General features: G+C 36.5%; 1 protein-coding gene across 2 annotated transcripts in view; it reads left to right on the forward strand.

The window, feature by feature from the left end:
- The window catches only part of VAV3 (vav guanine nucleotide exchange factor 3), a 164861-nt gene that overhangs the window by 69510 nt on the left and 73892 nt on the right, over window positions 1-21459 (forward strand). For both annotated transcript variants that reach the window (XM_065842557.2, XM_071810350.1), the window contains exons 8-15: window positions 1175-1278; window positions 3288-3387; window positions 4143-4238; window positions 5884-5952; window positions 8445-8531; window positions 8979-9064; window positions 9362-9494; window positions 9805-9914. In XM_065842557.2, coding sequence (XP_065698629.1) covers window positions 1175-1278; window positions 3288-3387; window positions 4143-4238; window positions 5884-5952; window positions 8445-8531; window positions 8979-9064; window positions 9362-9494; window positions 9805-9914 — 785 coding nt within the window. The remainder of the gene's footprint in view (window positions 1-1174; window positions 1279-3287; window positions 3388-4142; window positions 4239-5883; window positions 5953-8444; window positions 8532-8978; window positions 9065-9361; window positions 9495-9804; window positions 9915-21459) is intronic.

A 21459-nucleotide genomic window follows, 5' to 3' on the forward strand; every position in this document is an offset into this window, starting at 1 on the left:
ATGTATGTATGGACATACAGGGGGAAAGAGGGATGGAAGTACGTGTAACATATACTGAAGTGTTGGAATTTTTACTAACTTCTAATGATGTTAACATCAGTTTAATTTAAGACTTGACTTTGAAGATAGAAGCTCAAAAAGACATTTTGTCCTCTTAATATTAAGCTGTTTTTCATAGGTGATGCTTAGTTGAGTGCCTGTCCATTCCTGAGAAAATGTGCTCCTGTAATATACTAATCGAGAAGCATTTCTATAGCAATGTCTTTGTTTGCTGCAACTTAAGATTCTGAGGATATGGCCACACAATTACTAGCAACTGAATTTAATCTGTTTTAACTTTTTTCTCCCTCACTTCTGATGTCATTGACCTTGTGTGTACTCCTAGTTTTCCTCAATGTGAAGTAAAATGTTTTCACTTAGTTCACAACTCAATATTGTGTATTATAGTTTACCACATTAAACCATCTTCAATGGTTTTTCTTTTTAAACAGTCCTCTGTTTTTCATTGTTGTGGTCTATGCACCTTTTACAGTCAGTAATCCTGATTTCAGAACTTTGAATCTGTTTTGACTTAATTTCTTGTGAATGGTCTGGAAGTATCCATACAGTATTAAGGCTGACGTAATCTCCTGTAGTTGAAATACAGATTTTTGTATAATAGTGAACAAGTAAGGTGAGTTCCTACTATACTCAGAGAGCAAATCTTTCTGCAATGTTCTTGCCTTTCTCTCAGCCATTAGTTGCTTGCTGTATTGGGAAACTCATTATGATTGCAGTTAACTTAGCACTAGAACATCGCTAATTGACCAATGTAATGTACAAAACTAATTTTTCACAGCTCAGGGACATGAATCATTACTTTATCTTGTCATTAAGGCATTTACTTGACTTGCTTAATTTTAAAATTATCATTATGAAATGAAGATGAATTAACAGTGCACATTCCAAGCTAGAATAAATTAGTCCCTAATATATAGTTCTTGGAGTTTAGTTTTTTTTGTCACATTATATGGAAGATGTGGCAAACCTTGAAATTAGGTTCTACTCTCAAATGATCTGTTTTCCAATTTACTGAAATTAGTGGATCTAGCATGAAATAATTTATTTTTATATTCAAAGCTTTAAGTTGTTCTGTTTTTAAAAGCCTTTTACCTTCTTCATTACTGTTTTGAAGGATTTGGTGAAAATTCACAGGAGTCTAACACAGGACATCAATGATTCCATTGCTAACAAAAATGATCAGAACCTATATCAAATTTTTATTAACTACAAGGAAAGGTAAGATTTATGCATTCTTACTAATAGTGATAATCTATGCTCAATTTAGTATTTTACCATATTTTTGTCTGTATGTCTCTGAAACAGGAATGAAATGGATGTCAGTACTCTTATTAAGATAGTGTTTGGTGCCTGTAGCCTGGAAGTCAAAATGTAACCTGTTGCTATATGAGCCTTTCCTCTTCTTACCCCTGGTTTTGGTAATGTTTTTACATAGACAGGTAACATCTATATTTTGAACAAAAGTTAAATAGCTTATTTTGAATAGTATTTTTAATGCAAATAATCCCAAGTATTTTATAGCATGTACCTGTATTGTTTAATAAATAAAATGTTATAAAAGTGGAGAAAGGTACAAAATAAAAGAAGGATATATATTAAGGCTACTCCATGTCAAAGAAAACAGAAGAGAAAACTTAAAAGAAGAAAAAGCAGGTGCAAAAGAGAAGAGACTAGTGTCTTACCCTACCCTCAGTCAAAGGTGTGACCATAAAGCAAACATGCTCTACCTTCAAACAGTGTAAAACAGCCAAGCTGCTAACAGCGTAGCTGTGGCAGCGTGCCGTGCCCTTCAGGCTAATTGCCAATATTTTTACCCACCTTTTCAGATTGTTTTTTTTCTGCCAGCACTGAACAGCTGTTGGATTGTACAGATTAATTTATATGCTTGTGTTACTTTGCACTTTTGTTACTTTACACTTGTACTCTGGGGTACAGTGCTGACCTACCTTGAGTTAACCCTTGGGTTGTGGTTAAAAATTAGTTCCTTCCGGGACCAGAGCAGGAGAGACCTGTGGGAGCTAATTGGATTTGCTCAAGGGAGGTGGGGAAGGAGACTCATTGCAGTAATAACAGGTTTGTGAGAAATTGCACAGCAGCATCCAGAAAATGCATTGTTTTCTTAGGGAGGAGCATGCTCCAGGCTGTGCATAATCTTGCCTTCAAAGACCCTCCGTCTCAGCTTTCATGTTGGAACGGGATATACTTATTTCCCAGGCTGTTAGAAATTCTGCTGCTGCAAGAGAGAATTAGGGGACAAGAAGTTGTTCTGGAAAATGCTTATCTTTCAAAAGTACTTCTGAAATGTGTGCTAAAAGGGGAACAAAGGACACTGGGAAGAAACCTCAAGTTTATATTATTCAAAAAGGAAACACTTGGAGGTAGACTCAGTGTCTTAACCATGTAGTGATTAAAAGTAATCGGAAGAGCTAAGTGTTGAATAAGTAGAATAATTTAAATTGTGAAAAAATAATTATTCTTAAAAAAATTAGGTGAAAGAAAAATAAATTTTGGAGACCACTAATGGAAAGCTCATGGGAACTCCCAAAAAAGGGATTTGAAGCACACAGAAGGAATCTGCTCAAGAAATATATGAAAAGTTGAAAGGAAACAGCATGCTTTGCAATGGGAGTAGCAGAAAGAGGCACTCCAAACAGAGGCAGGAACCTTCTGTCATAAAACCAGGCTCCTTCAAGAAGCATTGCTGACCTTGACAACTGTTGAAAATTTCTTGACTTTTCATACACTATTTTTTTGATCTGAGAGCTCACAGGATATAACCTGGTAAAAACTGCTGGTGATGGATCAGTTTGCATAACCTACCAGTTCTCTAAAGGATAGCTGTAATTAGTCCTATTAAGCCCGTGTTACAGAATTCGTTACAGCCTTGTAAATCTATGGTGTTGTAAATACTACAGACTGTTGTTATATTAAACAGCAATTATGCTACTTTTCAATGAATCCTGTATTTGTCAGAACATATGCATAGAAATATTAAATGAAGTTGTGATGATCTGTAGCATTTTGAAAGCAGGTCAAAATTGTGTTCTCCTGAATATTCTTCCTGGTATTCAGGCTGCCATTGAAGTCTGTGGCTAGATCCTATCCTTGCTTCTTTAGGCACTGCTCCTATTGAACGGAGGAGTGTTAACAATGTATTTATGGAATGATCAAGGATTATTCTTAAATGAGCAAATGTTCATTTTATTCTTTGTTTTGTTTTGATTTAGATTGGTTATTTATGGACAATACTGCAGTCAAGTGGAGATAGCAATATCATGCTTAGACAACATCTCTAAGACGAAAGAAGATGTTAAATTGAAGTTAGAGGTACCAGTATTTTTAACGTTTATATGTACAAACCCCATGTGTTTCTATTAATATGCCCTGCTTTCATCCATGTCGAAACTTTGATGACAAACTAGCTGGACTGATACACGAACATGTTTCTCTTCATTTTTTTGGAGCCTCTGAACAAATAAATGAGTGAGCTTTTGCAGTACCTATCTTGGCACTGAAGTGAATGGAGTTTTGCCACTGACATCAGTAGAACTGGGTTTTTTTTGAGGAAGTCATCATCAGGGATACCTTTCTGTTTTTCTCAGCTGAGAACATAGAATTGCAGATTCACTGAGATTCATCAGAATCATCTTCTTCATGTGCCCAGAAATTGCTTCCAGGAGGACTTCCTCCATAATTTTTGCAGGGGCTGACTGTCCTGTTTTGCTTTTTGGAGATAGGTGTAATGTTTGCTGCCTTCACTGTACTTATTGACAATGTTTCTATTCTGTGTGTTTGTGAGTTTTTTCTTTAAAGTTCAATTGAATGCCTGATTTCTGTTGTCTTTGTTTATTTTATGCTTTCTCATGCTGTTGAAATATCTAAGAACAAGTGTCTAGGCCCAGTCTTTTTTGTGTAGCTTTTCTTGCTATATCAACTGTTTTCCTTCATTTTGTTGATATTTTTTTATCTTAACCTTAATCTAGTTGCTTGGCCTATCTATCACAGAATTTTCATATGTATATCACTTGTATATTTTTATTTTCAAACTCTCTTGACTTGTTCTTTCTTCTGGTTTGAACTAGGAATGTTCCAAGAGAGCCAATAATGGGAAGTTTACATTGAGAGATCTTTTAGTGGTTCCAATGCAGAGAGTGCTAAAATATCACCTACTGCTCCAGGTATTTCATTGTTTTAAATTTAATAGGACTGAAAGCAAAACTATTTATCAGCAGTAGTTTGTAAGAATGAGAGCTAAAGGTGTTTATCAAAGGGAGGTGATTGGCATTTCCATAGATTTGAGACTGATTTGTTACAAAATAAAATCCAGGCAAGTGTGGTTTTCTTTCAGAGATAGTTCCTCAGAGCTGAAGCAGATCTGGCAAAAAAAGAATAAAACACAATTGTGTCCCCAGTATCTGAACCTTTCTTTCTTGGTATGTTTAAAATTGTTAGCAGTACCAAACTATAATCATGGTTCTTCGAAATGTGAAATATTAGCCCCCAAAAGAGGAAGCTGGACCATACTTACAGTATACTTTTAAGATGCTTTTTTTCTGTCATAAACTACAATGAAGCCATGTTTATTTTGAAATGCTTCTTGTTATAACCTGCAAGCATTAGCTTTTGCAGTTAGTCCTGTAATAAGGTTGGAGAGTCTTATAAATTTAATTTGATAGCTGTGCCAGGAGACTCATTAGTTCAGCTGCAAAGAAATATATTACTATATTAGGCTGTCAATCCTGCTGATGCTTGTAAAATGTCATTTTAGAATATCTACTACTTGTATGTGAAGCATAATTTTGACTCTGCAGAGCAACATACATTCTGTAGCATTAAATTTTTTGAAATATTTCTCTAAATGGGTCATCAATATTTTGATCAACAGAAAATTGGAAAAAATAATGAATGGTACAATGGCTTTTTAAAGAAACTTATGAGATTTGAGTCATGATTTTATAATCAGAGTGTACTTTATGAAAAGATGATATACAACACGCTCTGTGTGACACTATAGTGTACATTGTAGAAGAAAGAAATATTTTAAAGTATTTTAAATAAAATAATCCCAGTAAATTATTAGAATTATAATGTAAAGTCTAAATGCTTATTCCTTAATTTTCTACAATTTTAGCAAGTTATGTTAGCTGAAATGTATAATTCTCTTCTCAAACTATAAAGAAGAAATAACCTGTTTCCTCAAGAAGTTACTTTTCACTTCATAAAAAAACAAAAAAGCCCCTTTATTTTCCATACAGGAAGTGGGTAAAAAATATTTGAACATCAACATTTGATTTAAATATGTCTTCTGAGTCAGCTTTATATTGGGTGTAATGAGACAGTGACTTCTAAGCAGTGCACTGAGATTTTATTGCCAGCATACATCTCATACATACCCCTCTGCAGACAAGTGCATGCTTTGGAATTGGATGATATACCACATAGTAAAGTGCAAATGAACTCAGGTGTTTACCTGTGCTTTCAGCATGCACATAATGATCTGATTTGGCAAGTTTTAAGTGCTAGACAGACCAAAATAGCTTCTAATGATGGTTCATTATCAGCTGAAGTCAGTGTTTAGTCTATACAGCAGTCATTCTTAAACACTTGCCAATTACCCCTTTGCAGCAGTCCACACTCAGTTATAGGCTGCTCACTGTGAGGATTAAAATGTGAATTCTTGGGTTGTGTTTTCTGGTTTTCTCATTTGCGGTGTGTGTGGGTTTATTTATTTATAAATTTTATTTTTGAGGGTGCGGATGAACAATTACAACTTCCATTTTTAAAGTGACAGTGGGTCAAAAGTTTTAACTGTTCTGTCCACAGGAGCTGGTAAAGCACACTACTGATCCCATGGAGAAGGCAAATCTAAAACTGGCACTTGATGCAATGAAGGTAAATATTCACAACAATCAAGTATTTATGTCTTCATTGGCAGTTAAAATGGTAGCTCAGAACTGTATTTCCTGAAGGAGGTAATGTTCTTCACAGCAGATGAAACATGTTTTCACAGGTCACTGTGAGCTTTGTGAGCGTGTCAGGGCAAGTACATAGTTGAGGGCTTTGCTCAAGTCTGGGAAACAAGTTCAGTGGTTTTCTGAAGTGAAAGGTTTATGAAATAAAACCTCAATATTTCAGTTTACTTCTATGTCATTTTGCTGTCATATAATGAGAGGAAAACCAGGTGTTTCAATAATGTTGGTCACTTCCAAAATTTAGGAGTATTTCTACGACTCTAAGTCAATTCTAACCAAGGTCAGTAGTTTCCCAGTGAGTTGAAGGCAGTTATCTGTCTTTACAAGAGTTTTTTCTGTCATCTTAACATGATCTCTGTGGCTTTACCTTTGAAAGCAGTAGTGTGTTTCTGAAGATACACTATCTGTCACTTTACATTCACCTGCAAATGGTACAAACGAATGCTTTATAGAATAGCTACACTGCCTTATGTATAACGTAATACGTGTTTCTCTGCACAGCTTCAGAAATGAAGCAGTTTGACTTCAGGTGACTTTATGGCATGAATTGTGACATTCATGTTCTGGAATAGTGAATTTTTTTCTACCCTTTGTGGGGAAAGGGAGAAAGAAACCAATGTGACATAGGTCATATCTCCTGTTGTAATCTGTATGGTCCACAGAAGATGCTGAAGCCAGACTAAGTTAGGTTTGGGTCACACAGATGTCTCATGCTATGTGACTGTCTGCCTTGAATGCCTAGAATATAGAGAAGCTCACAAGTGAGATTTTTGGTTCCCCTTTTTTGTCATCTGGTTTTGTACAGTGAATGCAGAGAGAGCCACCATGATAGTCTCCCGTGGAGAAATGCCTGAAATGAGATGGCGCAGTGTTGCTTCCATCTAGTGACAAGCCTTGCATCTTGGCTACTGGCTAGGAAAACAACCCTGGGTTTGATTCCCCTGTCCTGCTTTTTGTTTCCCATTTGTTGACTTGCTTTGTTGTTTTTGGTGGCTGTAGGACTGAAAATAAAAGACCAATTAAGAAATCTCTTGCCAAAATGGCTGTGGCAGTTATGTGCTGGCTGGCAGGACATAAGCAGCCAATTAAAAAAAACCCTCAAAACGCCCCCACCCCCTCCAATCCACCAAAAAACCCGGATATGAGCATCTGTCCTTAAGGCTGCAGTATTGTTTCCCACCCTGTTTCCTGTACCTGTAGTATCCTCTTTCTCTCCCAATTTACTGTAGTCACTGTAGTAGAAGTAACTGTGCAGCATCGCTATGTTGCTTCTAAAAACCCTGGTGTGTGTCTGCTCGAAAATAAAACGTCTTTGGGAAAAACTGCTACCAAGGTGGTACTGTGCCCCAAGACAGAAAATTCTAGGGAGGATTATGCTGTCAGATTTCTGTTAGCAGCAAGAAAAGAGGTTATTTAATTTCTACACTAACTCTTTCAAGACTGATGTGGATGTATCCTGCATAGATTCATCTGGGAAGCTAGCATAATGATTGCAGCTATTCTTAGATTCTGATTAAAAATGTCTTAGGGGGCAGATGTATCTTTCTCTCACCCTCCAAATTTGTGACCATATTGAAGGGATACTGTAGGAGCAAGTTGTGAATGCCCTTTCCAACTGCTGCTCTCAACATCCCTGACCTTACCAATTACCCCTTCCGCTCACTCCTCATCTGCAGCCATAAACAGAGAAGCCCTAGCATGTTGTCGCTATTACATAAGCATGTTAATAGCATTTTAAATACTTTACTGAAATATGTACACTACATGTTCTGGTAGAGGGGATAATAATGATCTCAACCTGTGACTTCAGGTAGTAAATCCCATTAAAAGTCCTGTTTAAAATCTGGTGTTTAATGGCTTCTCTCTGCTGTGCTGTAACAGTAACACAAAGATCCCACAACTGGAACAGTAGCTGCTTCTCTCCTAATAAGCACCCAGGCTTATGATGTTTATACCTTACATGCTGCTTTTGAGCTGCCTTGCCTACGTTTTCTATTATACACTCTATTTACTTCCTATCTTATTCTCAGATATTGGATATTGTTGACTGCTTTTTCAGCAGTTTGCTGCATAAATTACACTTCCATCTTTAATCTTGACAATAAGACATTAACAAAATTCAGAAAAAATTATCTCTTCTTTACATTTTTTTAATGTGTTTCTCCTTCTTGCTAATAAATTTGTATTTCAATCATGATGAAGAAAGCTGTAAATATGATTGATGATATGTAGAGGCTTTTTTGCTGTATTTGGGCATACATATTGGTAACTCTAAAATATTAAATATTTTTTTTATTACTAAATATGCAGATAAGTCGAAGATGAAATTAGAAATAAATTTGCCCAAATAATGTATTAAAGTGGTCTGTAATGGAAAAGTTTTTTTCCTGCCTTTTTCTATTGATGCTCTAGGACTTGGCTCAATATGTAAATGAAGTGAAGAGAGATAATGAAACGCTTCGTGAAATTAGACAGTTTCAACTATCAATAGAGAATTTGGTACGTGGCATTTTTTATTTCTGAATCTTTTCAAAACACCTTTGATGAAATATAGGGATGTATTTTTTTTCCAATTTCATATGAAACTATAGTACTCTTAGCAATATTAAGTATGCTTTGCTTGGTTTAGAATGACATTAACACTTCAGTACAGAAATCTCTGCTCTTTTGGGTGTCCATCTTTGGTTAAATAAATATAAAAGGTTTTTATTTGTACAGTGACTTACGTGTTTTTGTAACGGGAAAAATATTCCCATTTGAAGACAAAAATGGAATGGACTAATTCTTTATTGTACTAAGTTTAGATGATAGTCAGGAAAATATGTTGTTTTCAGGCCTGAAAAGTCATTTTTTGGGAGATAAAAGGAGTGAGGGGTCTAACATTTGACTGTATCATAATCTCGACACTCTTGCTATATTGAATTGTACGTAATACTTCTGTTTCAGAATCATTCCCTCTTACAGTATGGAAGACCTCAAGGTGATGGGGAAATAAGGATAACTACATTAGACAAGCGTGCAAGGCAAGACAGGTGATGGCATGACTTCTGGCGTTTGCTATTAAAAAGCCTGTAAAGTAACTCTCTTTAGATTTTATGTCAGCTCAATGATTCTGAAGACGACTTTCCATTTCACTGTGCATTTACAGAGCCTATCCACTCTTGCAAGTAGTAAGTCTCTTGCAAAAGTACTTTCAGTGTTCTTTTGTTATTCAGTAGTTTATTTATTCACCTTAAAATTTGAAGTGTCGCAGGCAAAGGGTGTAAAATATGACTCTAGGTGTTGGCTTTTGGAGTGTTTTTAACCGTCTTTATATCGTATTTTCATAGGCATATCTTCTTGTTTGATCTAGCTGTAATTGTTTGCAAACGGAGAGGTGATAATTATGAAATGAAGGAAATAATAGATCTTCAAAAATACAAAATTACAAATAACCCCACTACTGATAAAGAAAATAAAAAGGTAAGTATTTGTTGTCAATTCATGTGAAATGTCTATTTTTACAGCAATTTGAAACATTTTGCAGGAGTTCAGAATGTATATAAAATTTACGTACAAAACTTTGTTTTAAATATAAGTGGAAGTGACTATTTAGGGATTTCAACTTTGTTTATTTTGATGTAACTAAAATGTTTAATTAATTCCTAAATGGACACAGTAATGTGGTCTTGCTGTTCCCAAAATCAGGGAATTAACGGACATACAAATACTTCTTTATTATTTTTTTTTCTTCATAACTGGTGACCTTTGTATTGCCATTCTTCTTATACAGTGGTCTTATGGCTTCTACCTCATTCACATACAAGGTCAAAATGGTTTAGAAGTTTATTGCAAAACTAAAGACTTGAAGAAAAAATGGCTTGAACAATTTCAGATGGCTCTGTAAGTATATTTTGATTAAGATAGAATCACGTTCATCACCGGTGTAAGAATATAATCTAGATTATGCTGAACTGCTTTTATGTTTAGATTGGCCTAAAAGAGCCTAGTTATTTGTTGTATTTGGCTTTCTGAGAAACAACTGACTGCCATCTTCATCAATGGAGTATTTCCCTGAAACTCCTCTTGGAAAAGAGAGAGGGCACTCTAGGCTATGTATTGCTTCCCAGCTTTGCTGCCAAGACTGTTTTAGTAATACTGTCTTAAACAACCAGGGTGAAATATTAATTATTTTAGCAATAAATATCTAACATAATAGTGACATTTTTTCCTTCCAATTTTTGTTTTGATTAATCGAAATATATTTTTTTGAAAGGTGATGCTGATGATTTGAGAGGGGATCCTGGCATTCTTCCTAGTACCTTTTAACTAATTTATTGGTTAGTATTTGGAACAAGTTGCTTGCTTATTAAATTTAGTTTCAAAAGGCTGATTTCCTTTATATGTTTTCAACTAAAGAAGTAGGTTGCTTTAGACTTCTGAAAAATAAGCTGATCAGATGCAGCAATGCAGATCACATTATTGTTATGCAGCATGAGCTTTATTTCCATTTCTGATTCTTGTCAGAAAGACAAATGTGATTATTGACACCTCAGTTATTCTGATTAAATTTAAAACATGTGAACAAGGGAATCAGGTGACAGTGCAATGCTTGCTTTATAGCGCAAAAAGAAAAAAAAAGAAAAAGTGTGAGGGGAAGCGAGATGCTCCCAGTGAAAACAGGAAGACAGCATTAATATTGTTTTTGATGTGACTGTAGAAGTATGTGGTTTCGGAAAGAAGACTATTATAAGCTGATATGAATGGAACTTGATTGTAAACTATGTATTTTTAAAACCTTAGTATGGTGAGTGTTACTGATTCAAATGAAAATAGACAAGAACCTGGGCTGGACAGATATTAAAATGTCTGCATATTAGGATTCCCATCTTGCTGTTTTTTATTGAAGACAAAATCATGTGTTTTGTTAAAAATTTCTGGGTAATGTAGTAGGGGATGGGAAGAGGCATTTATTTGTGTGTGTGCAGAAAGCTGCATACTTTGCCTCTTTCTGTCTCTGTGTTCTCCCTGATGCGCTTCCTGTAATGTCATTATTGATATTTACTTAAACATAGATTAAATGTGTATGAAAAGCATGAGGAGCTCAGATTTATCAGCTTTAGCATTGCAATTATTGATCAGTCTTCAGGCATCCTGGCCCAGTGCACAAAAATATCCAACTAAACAAAACAAAAATCAACCAAGGCTCTAAGAAGAGTAAGATTTTTATTTTATTATTATTATTATTTTTTTCCCAGGAGCGCATCCTCAGTTATTCCCCAACATTTTTGTGGCTCTGTGCAGGACCTCACTGTGCTATCGCGTGTGTGCTAAGTGGGTGCAGTGGCACATTCTGATGCTGCATCTGGCACCAGCTGGTGCTCGGGGGCTGCTTGAGAGCGTGTCTGGAGTTTGCTGCTACCAGTTGCCCTGTGTGAACAGAACAAGTGGAACCCAAAGGGTTGACAAGTTAATGTACTGCTCTTTGTTCTGGTGCATATGGAGTTAGTGGTTGGAAATGAGTGGTGCTGTCAACCGTATCTTGCATGGGTGTTTGTTCTTCTCATAAATGCACACATCTAATTTAACCTCTTCCCTTGTGATTAAAGGCTGTAACGCAGAGGCATGGGAACAGGAGCAGCAGGGTTGCTGCAGGTCAGGGGAGAGTTGTATAGTGACATTATTTGCATTGGGCAGTGCTTTTGCTCCCTTATGCTTATAACCACTAGGATTGAAAAAAATGGAGAGCTTTTATGCCTTCCTTCGACTCCGTTACACGGGTTTGACTTCTTAGCATGTTTTCCTCAGCAGCTCTCCCAAAATATACCTCAGGGTAGTGATCATTATATTTTAATGCATGCTGAGGCACAAGAGTTTGTTCTGAGGAATAAACTAAGCCAAGCGTTTTGAACAATTGGTTTGTTGATTTGATTTGCTGTTTTCAGGAGTCTCACCCACTGTGTCGCTTATCTGTTCTAGTGTGATTCTACTCTGAAAAGTAACCCTGATTGCAATTATTCTATTATTCATCATACTCAATTATAATTGCTGCTTCTGTGGGCAAAATATTTTTCATTACTTAAAAATTTTACTGAGATTGCAAAACCAGTGTACTTGAAGGGGTGAATTACATTCTTTTTTGATTATCAGAAATGATGTTGTTTACTGAGTTCCAGACAGAAATTTCAATGCAGTTTTGTTGCCTTTTGGATGGCATTCTGTATGAAGTCAGGTCTGTACAAGTGTTGATCTAAGAACATAACAAGAGAACAAATTAGGACCCCTCTTATTATTTTGAAATTAAGAATCAGCTTTGTTTCCACTAGCAAAGTTTCATTGGCATAACTCTGTTAGCTAGGCTGTATTTTTTTTTTTTTTTTATTTTTTAAGAGCTTAGATATTTATATCGGTGTGTGAACAACAATGATGATAGTTATATTACTGAAAAGGCACCTACAGTTGAGATGCTGGTGTCATTGAGATGAGAATTTGTCTGCAGGTATGGGAAGCTTATGTTATTGATAAGTATGAAATAGAGAACACTGCTTTGCTGGCTGGACTTGGTTTAGGTTTAGAGAGCAGGAATACATTAGGCACATTCGATCTGGGAAATCTTTAAAGGAAGGAAAGATGAAATCCCAGTACAATTTTCAGAGGGTTACTTTTCAGACTAGTAAGTTTCTGTTAGAAAAGTAGTTTTACAAACCTGTGAAAATATTCTACTTTTTAGCCAGCTCTGTTGTTTCTGTGGTCTATGACGAGTTTTTTTTTTGTCATTAGGGAGGTTGGGAACAATGAGTTACTGGTCATAAGAAACTGAATAAATTGTTTTTTATTCATATGATAGTCCTGTTGCTACAGTATGTGTTTGCTGTTTTCCTGAGACTGTTGTTTTATTTAGAAAATATATAATATTAAATCACCTCAATTTTTATTTTTTCCTAAGAATTTCATTAGGGTTATTACGGAAGTCTGTTCATGCACCACATCCTCAGCAGCAATGATACTGTGGCACGGCTGCACTGAATTTGATGCTATTGACACGTTCACAGTAATCTCCACAGTTGAGGCTGGGTTACCTCCTCTCCTTCCTCTCTCCCCCGGCTTTTAAAGAAAATAGAATAAGAGTTTATTGCGTACAACCTTCAAAATTGCTGGTTATTTGGGAGCACTGAATTTTCTATATGACAATAAAAGATGTAGAACACTGGGGCAGCACAGTTAACATTGCCGTCAAGCTCCTGAAGCTGAAACTTCGGGCTCATAAATCCGAGGAATTTGAGAGGCTTTTGTAAAGCTAGCAGGCAGAGACCAGTGCAGGATGTTTTAACAGGAGCCATCATACCACAAATGGCCAAGTTCTCTTTTGGTGTGCCTGTTCCCTCACTGATGTAAATGGAAGTTTTGCACAGGGGGATCATAACTGCTTATTGCCTTGGAAAAGATGAGGTGCTTAACAGCGATAGTAGTTAATTTGAGCAGTTGCTATTTTGTTCTTGGAACTCTGTTCATAGTAGTGGGTAAGCCTATAGCTGTGTGGGTAAATAAGCACCTTTTAAAAGATAGTACTACAAAGAGTTTACTGTACTAGACATGGAATGTTTAAATTTAATCTAGCATGTCAAATAACATTGGTTTAAATGCAAAGTCATTCCATATCCAGGATAATATTAATAGAAGTATACAGCCAAATTACTGCACCAAATTACTCAGCCAAATTAAAGACATCATGTATTAAGTGAAAGTTTGTCAGCAACGTGATAAAGTGCATGGTTTATTTGCTGTAACTGAGCCATTAAAAACCTCAAAAACTGATTGCGAGTATGAGACGCAATTTTGCTAGATTTTGTAGTAGTATATACTGTCTAATCTCTTTTCTCCCGTGTTGAAAACAACCAGAAGGATCAGAACAAATATGTAATATATCATACCTACAAATTATTGATGATATTAGATACTTTTCTGTTACTCAGCTTATGCTAAAACATAGGAGCGTTGATTGTGTTTGTGGTTTTGTTTTGTTTTCCTAGAAAGCTCTTCTACAGATGCTTTTCTTATTTTAAAAATGCTTATTTTTAAGAATAGTTGACTAATAGTATATATTTGTCCATGAATTTATGCTAACCATTCTTTATTAAAAGAAAAAAAACTACTTGAAAGTTGAAGTTGTTCTCCTTTATTGTATGCTGTATATACATCAGTTATATTATTTTGGAAGTACTTAGCTGACTAATTATCAGGCCTAATTTTCTCATTATGTGACAACTGCTTTTCTTATAATTATGTGATTAATGTAATTCTCTTTTATTTCATCGTGGGATGATAGAGTAAATTCTAAAGAAAATATGTTGATTTATTTCTACTGCTATCTCATGTTGACACTAAACACTTGCTTCTATCTACTAAATAATTCTTTGTGTGTAGTTTCTTTGTTGATCACGGTAGAGCATGGAGCAGGTGCATGTTCCTCACAGCGGCAGAGACCTTCTCCATGAAAGGCCACATACAATATTTTGTTTTCCCACTGACTTAATATCTGAATCCATTAGTGTAATACAGCATGCAATATCTTATGCTGGTTTGTGCCAAATTTATTTTGTCATCCTGATGTCCAGTTTGCTAATTTAATTAAGTCTTTTTCTGGCTTCTCAATTGTACTTTGTAATCCACCCTAAAAATAGCCATCACCATACTTGACTTCAGTATATATTTCTACATAGGGACATGTAATCACAGAAGAATTTAGGTCGGAAGGGATGTGTGGAGGCTGTCTCCTGCAAAGCTGAGGTTGCTCAGGGCCTTGTCAGCTTGAGTTTAGTCCTGCTGAATTTTGAGATGCACAGAACCAATATAGCAAAGTCTCATGCAACAGTGTTGTAACACACCTTTTAATTAGGTGTTACTCAACCTCTCTCTTTCACTCACTGGGAAGTGCATGAAAACATTTTGGAGGCAGAGGAACAACCCTTTTTTTTTTATAATGTACTTAGTTAAAATTTCACCTTCAGAAGTATGATTGCAGTTTCTGCTTTGACATTGTTACCTAAATTGCATGTCTAATTAGTAATGCTGAAAAATCAGTGGGAAACCCATGATTAGGGTATGCATTAATTGCATGCAGTTAATGAATCTTATTATTTTTTTAATATACAAATAAAAGATTTCAGGCTTTAAAGCTGTACAGCCCTAAAAATATGAGTGGTTTTAGAGTTTTAATTACACTATAATTAAGTTTTAGGTCACTACAGAGTTTGTGCAGTAGCTCAGGTACAGTCTAATATGTTTCTGAAAAACTATCATTTCAGTTAGACATAAATTCACACCCTGTACCTCAAGGGATGCAGAACATCTAGTCTAATTTTGAGGAAATAATTCCAAGATTCATTGATTCTCAAAGATGATAGGTGCTTGTGCAACATTTTAGATTAGACAAGCTGTGTAAGTTGTAGGTAGAGATCATTGGTTTTCTAAATTTTAAAGAAAATTGGTACAAGAAGCAAGGTAGGTGGAAAGCATTCTTTTACCTATTACCACATCTATTTCCAAATTTGATTTGCACTCTGTGACTAATGACATCAGTCAGATTGAGCTCAAATAGATCTATTCCCTCAGATATTGCATTAATAATGAATATGCATGAAGACTTCTACTGAGAGAATATTTGAGCTCTGACATATTGAACACTGACACATTAAAGCTTTCTTATCAGAGTACTTTAAAAGCCTTAGGTGTCTGCTGCTTTTTTTTCAGATAGTCTGCAAAGGTGTCTCACTTCTACCAATCTCACATAGGTTACCAAAGCAATAAACAAAAATGTCTGCCTGGGGTTCTCCGTCAGCAGAAATCATAGAATCATTTCAGTTGGATGAAACCCTCAGGATCACTGAGTCCAGCAATAACCTAACTCCACCACTAAACAATGTCCCTAAGAACCTTGTCTAAATACCTTTAGAACACCTCCAGGGATGGTGACTCTACCACTTCCCTGGGCAGCCTGTTCAATGCCTGACAACCCTTTTCATGAAGAATTTTGTCCTAATATCCTATCTGAACCTTCCATGTTGCAACTTGAGGCCATTTCCTCTTGTCCTATCACTTGCTACTTGGGAGAAGAGACTGACACCCACCATGCTACAACCTACTTTCAGGTAGTTATAGACAGCAATAAGGTCTCCCCTCAACCTCCTTTTCTCCAGGTTGAACAGCCCCAGTTCCCTCAGCCGCTCCTCATCACACTTGTGCTCCAGGCCCTTCACCAGCTTCGTCGCTGCCTGTGCACTCTCTAGTGCCTCAATGTCCTTCTTATGATGAGGGGCTCAAAACCGAACACAGTATTCAAGGCACGGCCTCACCAGTGCTGAGTACAGGGGGATGACCGCTTCCCTAGTCCTGCTGGCCAGACTATTCCTGACACAAGCCAGGATGCTGTTGGCCTTTTTGGCCACCTGGGCACACTGCTGGTTCATATTCAGCTGGCTGTCAATCAACACCCCCAGATCCCTCTATGCCAGGCAGCTTTCCAGCCACTCTTCCCCGAACCTGTTGGGCTGCCTGGGGTTGTTGTGATCCAAGTTCAGGACCCAGCACTTGGTCTTGTTGAACCTCATACAGCTGGCCTCAGCCCAATGATCCAGCCCATCCAGATCCCTCTGTATGGCCATCCTACCCTCCAGCAGATCAACACTCCCACCCAACTTGGTGTTGTGTGCAAACTTACTGAGGGTGCACTCAATCCCCTCATTCACACCATTGATAAAGAGATTAAACAGAGCTGGCCCCAGTACTGAGCCCTGGGGATCACCACTCGTGACCGGCTGCCAACTGGATTTGACTCTGTTCACCACAACCCTTTGGGCCCAGCCCTCCAGCCAGTTCTTTATCCATCAAAGAGTATACCCATCCAGACCATGAGCTGCCTATTCCAATACTGGAAAAATAATGACGAGTTCATGTCTGGCAAAGAAGAATGGTTGCCTGTTCTTTGCCATGATTCCAGTTGTTTTTGATCAAATGTTTTTCAGACTTATAAGTGACCATTCACAACATATTTGTAGCTATACAATTTCTTTAGATTTTTTCCAGACACAGCAGAGCTGCGTGAAGATTCTGTATATGATTAAGACCCCAGTGCAAGAATAGATTAGAATGTGAAAGCAAAACAAATTTATGAAAACAATGTGTAAACACTTGGAGCTGATAAAATATACTCTGACGTTATGCCTTCTGGCTCCCAAAAATCGAGGATTTCCCAGTCCTTATGTTTTTACGACTTCACTTTAAAGTGTGAGGTATATTACTACAAAAATTATTGTTTCTTAACATTCAGTGAAATAATTTATAGTGACACTGCATCATAAAAATAAAGTACAACTATTTAAATGCTGGTTTTTGTGCAAGGTGTAATATTTTTGTCAAGTCTTTAAACATGGAGTGCTGCATTACATCCTTATCCTAATACTTGGGCTATAGGAACAGATGTCCTAATTTCTCCCTGCAAACCAATGCTACCTTCTTTCTTAGCAGATTCTAGTGTTTGTCCAGTAATTTACAAGTTTACGGATGTATACATACTATATGGTAAAATATTTAAAACTTATCAAGACAAGTAGCTTTGGAAATTTGGATTTGTTAAACTTAAAACTTTCACAAATAAGACTCAGTGTATATTGAAGTATATAAAGTATTGATGCTTTTGATTTACAAATAATGATGTGTGGCAGAGCTTTGTTCCTATCAGCTGATGTTTAAAAATATCATACAGGAGCAGATTAGCTCAAAGCAGTCTGTCTCCCTTGCTTTTCAGGGAGGTAGGCTGATAAGGAAAAAGGAAAGCCATTATCTTGTTTGAGACAATGCAGTATGTTTCCAACAAGTTAACAAGATAATTTCCTTGATCTCAAAAAACCACTCATCATATGATCAAATAAGCAAATTTCCTAGTAAAGTCTTAGAAGCTGTGTGTTCTTCATCAAAAGCACAATTTACTTGTGATATGGTTAATTTAATTATCTAACAGTATTCTTGATGGAGCCTCTTTGATGTGACAAACCAGAATGTCTGAGTATTAACATATGGAGAATTGATTGATTGATTAATTCAGTAAATAGCATCTTCAAAGATGGTTCTGAAATAAAACAGCCTAGCTGGAACAGACAAAATGAATTAGCTGTAAGTAATCATAATTGCTCCTGCCTGAGAAGGTAGAAAAGAAGCTGAAAATCAGCCTTTGTGAAATGGCATTGCCCAGCTGTAGTGAGAATACCCCTTGAGAATGCCATTTGCTCTCTTCACCTTTTACAGTAAATAACAAAATCCTTGTAAAGATTGAAGAAGTGTTCTTTATTTGTGGTTTTGTCTTTGCACTCTTAGCTGCTTTTGTTACACAAATGCTTTTCTATTAGATGACAGCATTTTGTATAAAGTAATCAACTGAAATGGTAATAGTTGCACAAAGCCGAAATGTTTTGTGTAGAAAGAAGGATAGTACAAATGTAGGGCTGGTTCTGCTGTTTGTGGGGAACAGGATTGTAAGGGAAAGGTGCTGCATATCAGAGCAGGGAGTGAGGCCGAACATCTTTTGGGATGAGCTTTGCATGAAATTCCTCATATGAGGTTTTACTGAAAGCTTCTTGTATTGCTTGACTGTAATATATATGTTTTCTCTTTCTTCTGCTGTCCATGTTATTGCTTAAAACAGTTGAATATGTGACAAGTGTTAGCTGTATTTTACTGCCTAATCAATTTTTCCTAAATTTTCTGAGATACTTAGTACCAGTTGTCATGGCTAACTTCTAAGGTACTTAAAATTTTGAAAGGAGGTCACTTTGGCACAAAACAGGAATTTTAACTTACGTTGTCTTCATAAATAATTTGTATTAGCAATTAATGCCTTAGAAATGCTTATGGCAGATCTGGTTTTATTGATGCATTTTCTGCAGTGATGTGAAATATTAGCAAAATAAGTAAAACTGGGATAAAATTTTTCAGTGGCCTCAGGTATAAAGCTGTGCCATTTTCTTTATAGGCTATGCTGCATGAATACAGCATCAGATTTCATGTCACATACACTGTAAAATGTTCTTCAGCAGTTCATGCTCAGGGTGTCCATAATTCTGAACAGTTCTGTGTGGAGCATTTTGAATTATTATAGGCATAACATGGAGTGCAGAATAATAACAGCTCTAAATTGCAAAGGTCTAACTTGGGGTTGAGACTTGAGTAGAGTTCAAGGTATTGAGCTTTATCTGAGCTCCCTGTAGTATTTCTTCTTTTCGTACTTAAACCAGTTGCAATTCACTGCAGACTCCTTATCTGATACTTCGTGCATCTGCTTATTTGTTATGCCTCTGGGCTTACAGGTGGGCATACATACATTAACTATGCTCTAAAACTAACTTTTAATCAAGTAAATGACTACTCAGTTTCAAATACAATGCACTTTTAAAATTATGGGATATTTTGCAAACACCTACATGCAATCGAACCCTGCAATATTTCTTGTGAATCATTGCAATTCTTGAAGAGATTGATATGGAAAAAAGATCTTCAGAACTTGACCTAAAAAGTATTTATGTAAAAATGAGTCAAAACGGAACTTCCTAGCATGTTTTTATCTTGTGGGGAGAAACTGTCAGCCCCAAAGAAAGGGCAGCTGTCTCACTGTACTGTTGTGCAGAACCTGTCACTCTGCTGGACATCCTGTTCCCAACCCAAGACCATCCATAGCTGGGCACTTCCTGCAGTTCCAGGTCACTCAGGAAAACATGCTTGTGGGATTGCTGCTGAGGGAAAAGAAGGCTCCTCTTCTATCCAAGGTGATAGTCACACTGAGTTATGACCATCTGGAAGAACATCTCTGGGCTTAAATGGTGCCTGTGAGGTTTATCATCAGTCCCTTGAGAAGAACTGCTCAATTCAGTGTTCACAATGCCTTTGCTTTCTGTGTGTTTAGCAGAAGTGATCTACTCAGTGGTGTCCAGGTCAGCACCTGCTCTTGTTGATGCTCAGTCTAGTTTTCCAGCTAATTCACTATTGAAAGGAGCTTTCTTGACCCAGTTGCAAATGATTACTTTTGCATTTCTCTGTGTGGTGTATTTGTTCTTTATTTTTCTACATGTGCTGCAATTCCTGCAATTATGTCTGTATGTGCTTTTCATGGTGGAAAAATGGTATGCATATATCTGAGAAATAACAGAAGTTTTTTACTGTGGTGTGTTCCCAACCCCACCTGCCAAAACACTTTTCTCTTCCAGTTTAAGAAAAAATATTTTTAGTTACTTGAAGTCTAGGAAGGAGAACTCAAGTTGTTAACTACTCCAGAGAAACAAATTTTCAACATTAATTGAAATGTTTGCAATAGATATAAGCAACACCTTCCCAGTGGTCTTGACCCAGGGAGGGGGTGAATCTCAAAGTCAAGGTAGTATTGAAAAGCTGCCAAGGAAGCAATTAAAAGAGCAAGACAGACAGAAGAACTGGTCACTAGTGGAAGACAGCAATGGACCTCGCAGACAGATTGATCAATGTAATACTTTATTTTGTCACTTTATTATATATTTGTTAGGTTTGTTGGCAGCCAGTAGGCTTTCAGTAGTACGTCCATGCAAAACAAACTTGAGACAATAGTTTTTAAGGTCTGTAACGCTAATACTGAAACAGCTGAAGGGCAAAACATCCAAGGGAAGATGTACTCAGTATGTTAAAATTTGTGAAATAAGTATTCTTTCATTGTTTGTATCTTTAGAAATATGGCCTTTCTGGAAATGGAGGCTGAGACATGGGAAAATAGGAGGAAGAAGCTATAGTAAACTATCTGTTAGCCTTCTAGTAATTTTCTTGGGACATATCTGCAGTAATTATGTATTTAGTAGAGAGATAAAACAGAGTTTTGGGCCTGAAAGGTTAGTAGTTCTTCTGGTGCATTTTGTTTTGTAAGCCTTAACTGTGTGAAGAAAGTTAAACTGACAGTTTAAAAAGCATATTTGTGCTTAGCCCACTGAAGAAATTACAATGCATTTTAGTCCAACCTGTTGTGAAAGGTTCTCTGTATAGTTTTTCTTGTTGGAAACAAACACAAATTAAATAATGATGATTAAAAAATTCCATTGTTGCTATACAGTAGCCAAATGCCTGTTGTATGCTGTTGCCATTCAGACACATTTTGGTCTTAATGGTTTCTCATCGGAATATGGTTTTTATTAAGTAAGGAAATGAAAGTACCAAATGCTATCTAAGCTACTAGATATCGATGATGTACACTTTTATTGCAGTGTGCATCTTGTAAAGACTTTAGACCCAAGGTGGTGAAGCTTCAGTTTTGTAAAACTGAGGGATAGAACTTATGCTGTTGGATATGTCAGGATTGCCAAGGTTCATTGCTTAATTTTGACTGCAAATGGTGGAGAAGTATTTTTAAGAGGGGAATATTTAATATGCACAAGGTCATAAA

The sequence above is a fragment of the Patagioenas fasciata genome, chromosome 6 (genome assembly GCF_037038585.1).
Source record: "Patagioenas fasciata isolate bPatFas1 chromosome 6, bPatFas1.hap1, whole genome shotgun sequence".
Lineage (NCBI taxonomy): Eukaryota > Metazoa > Chordata > Aves > Columbiformes > Columbidae > Patagioenas > Patagioenas fasciata.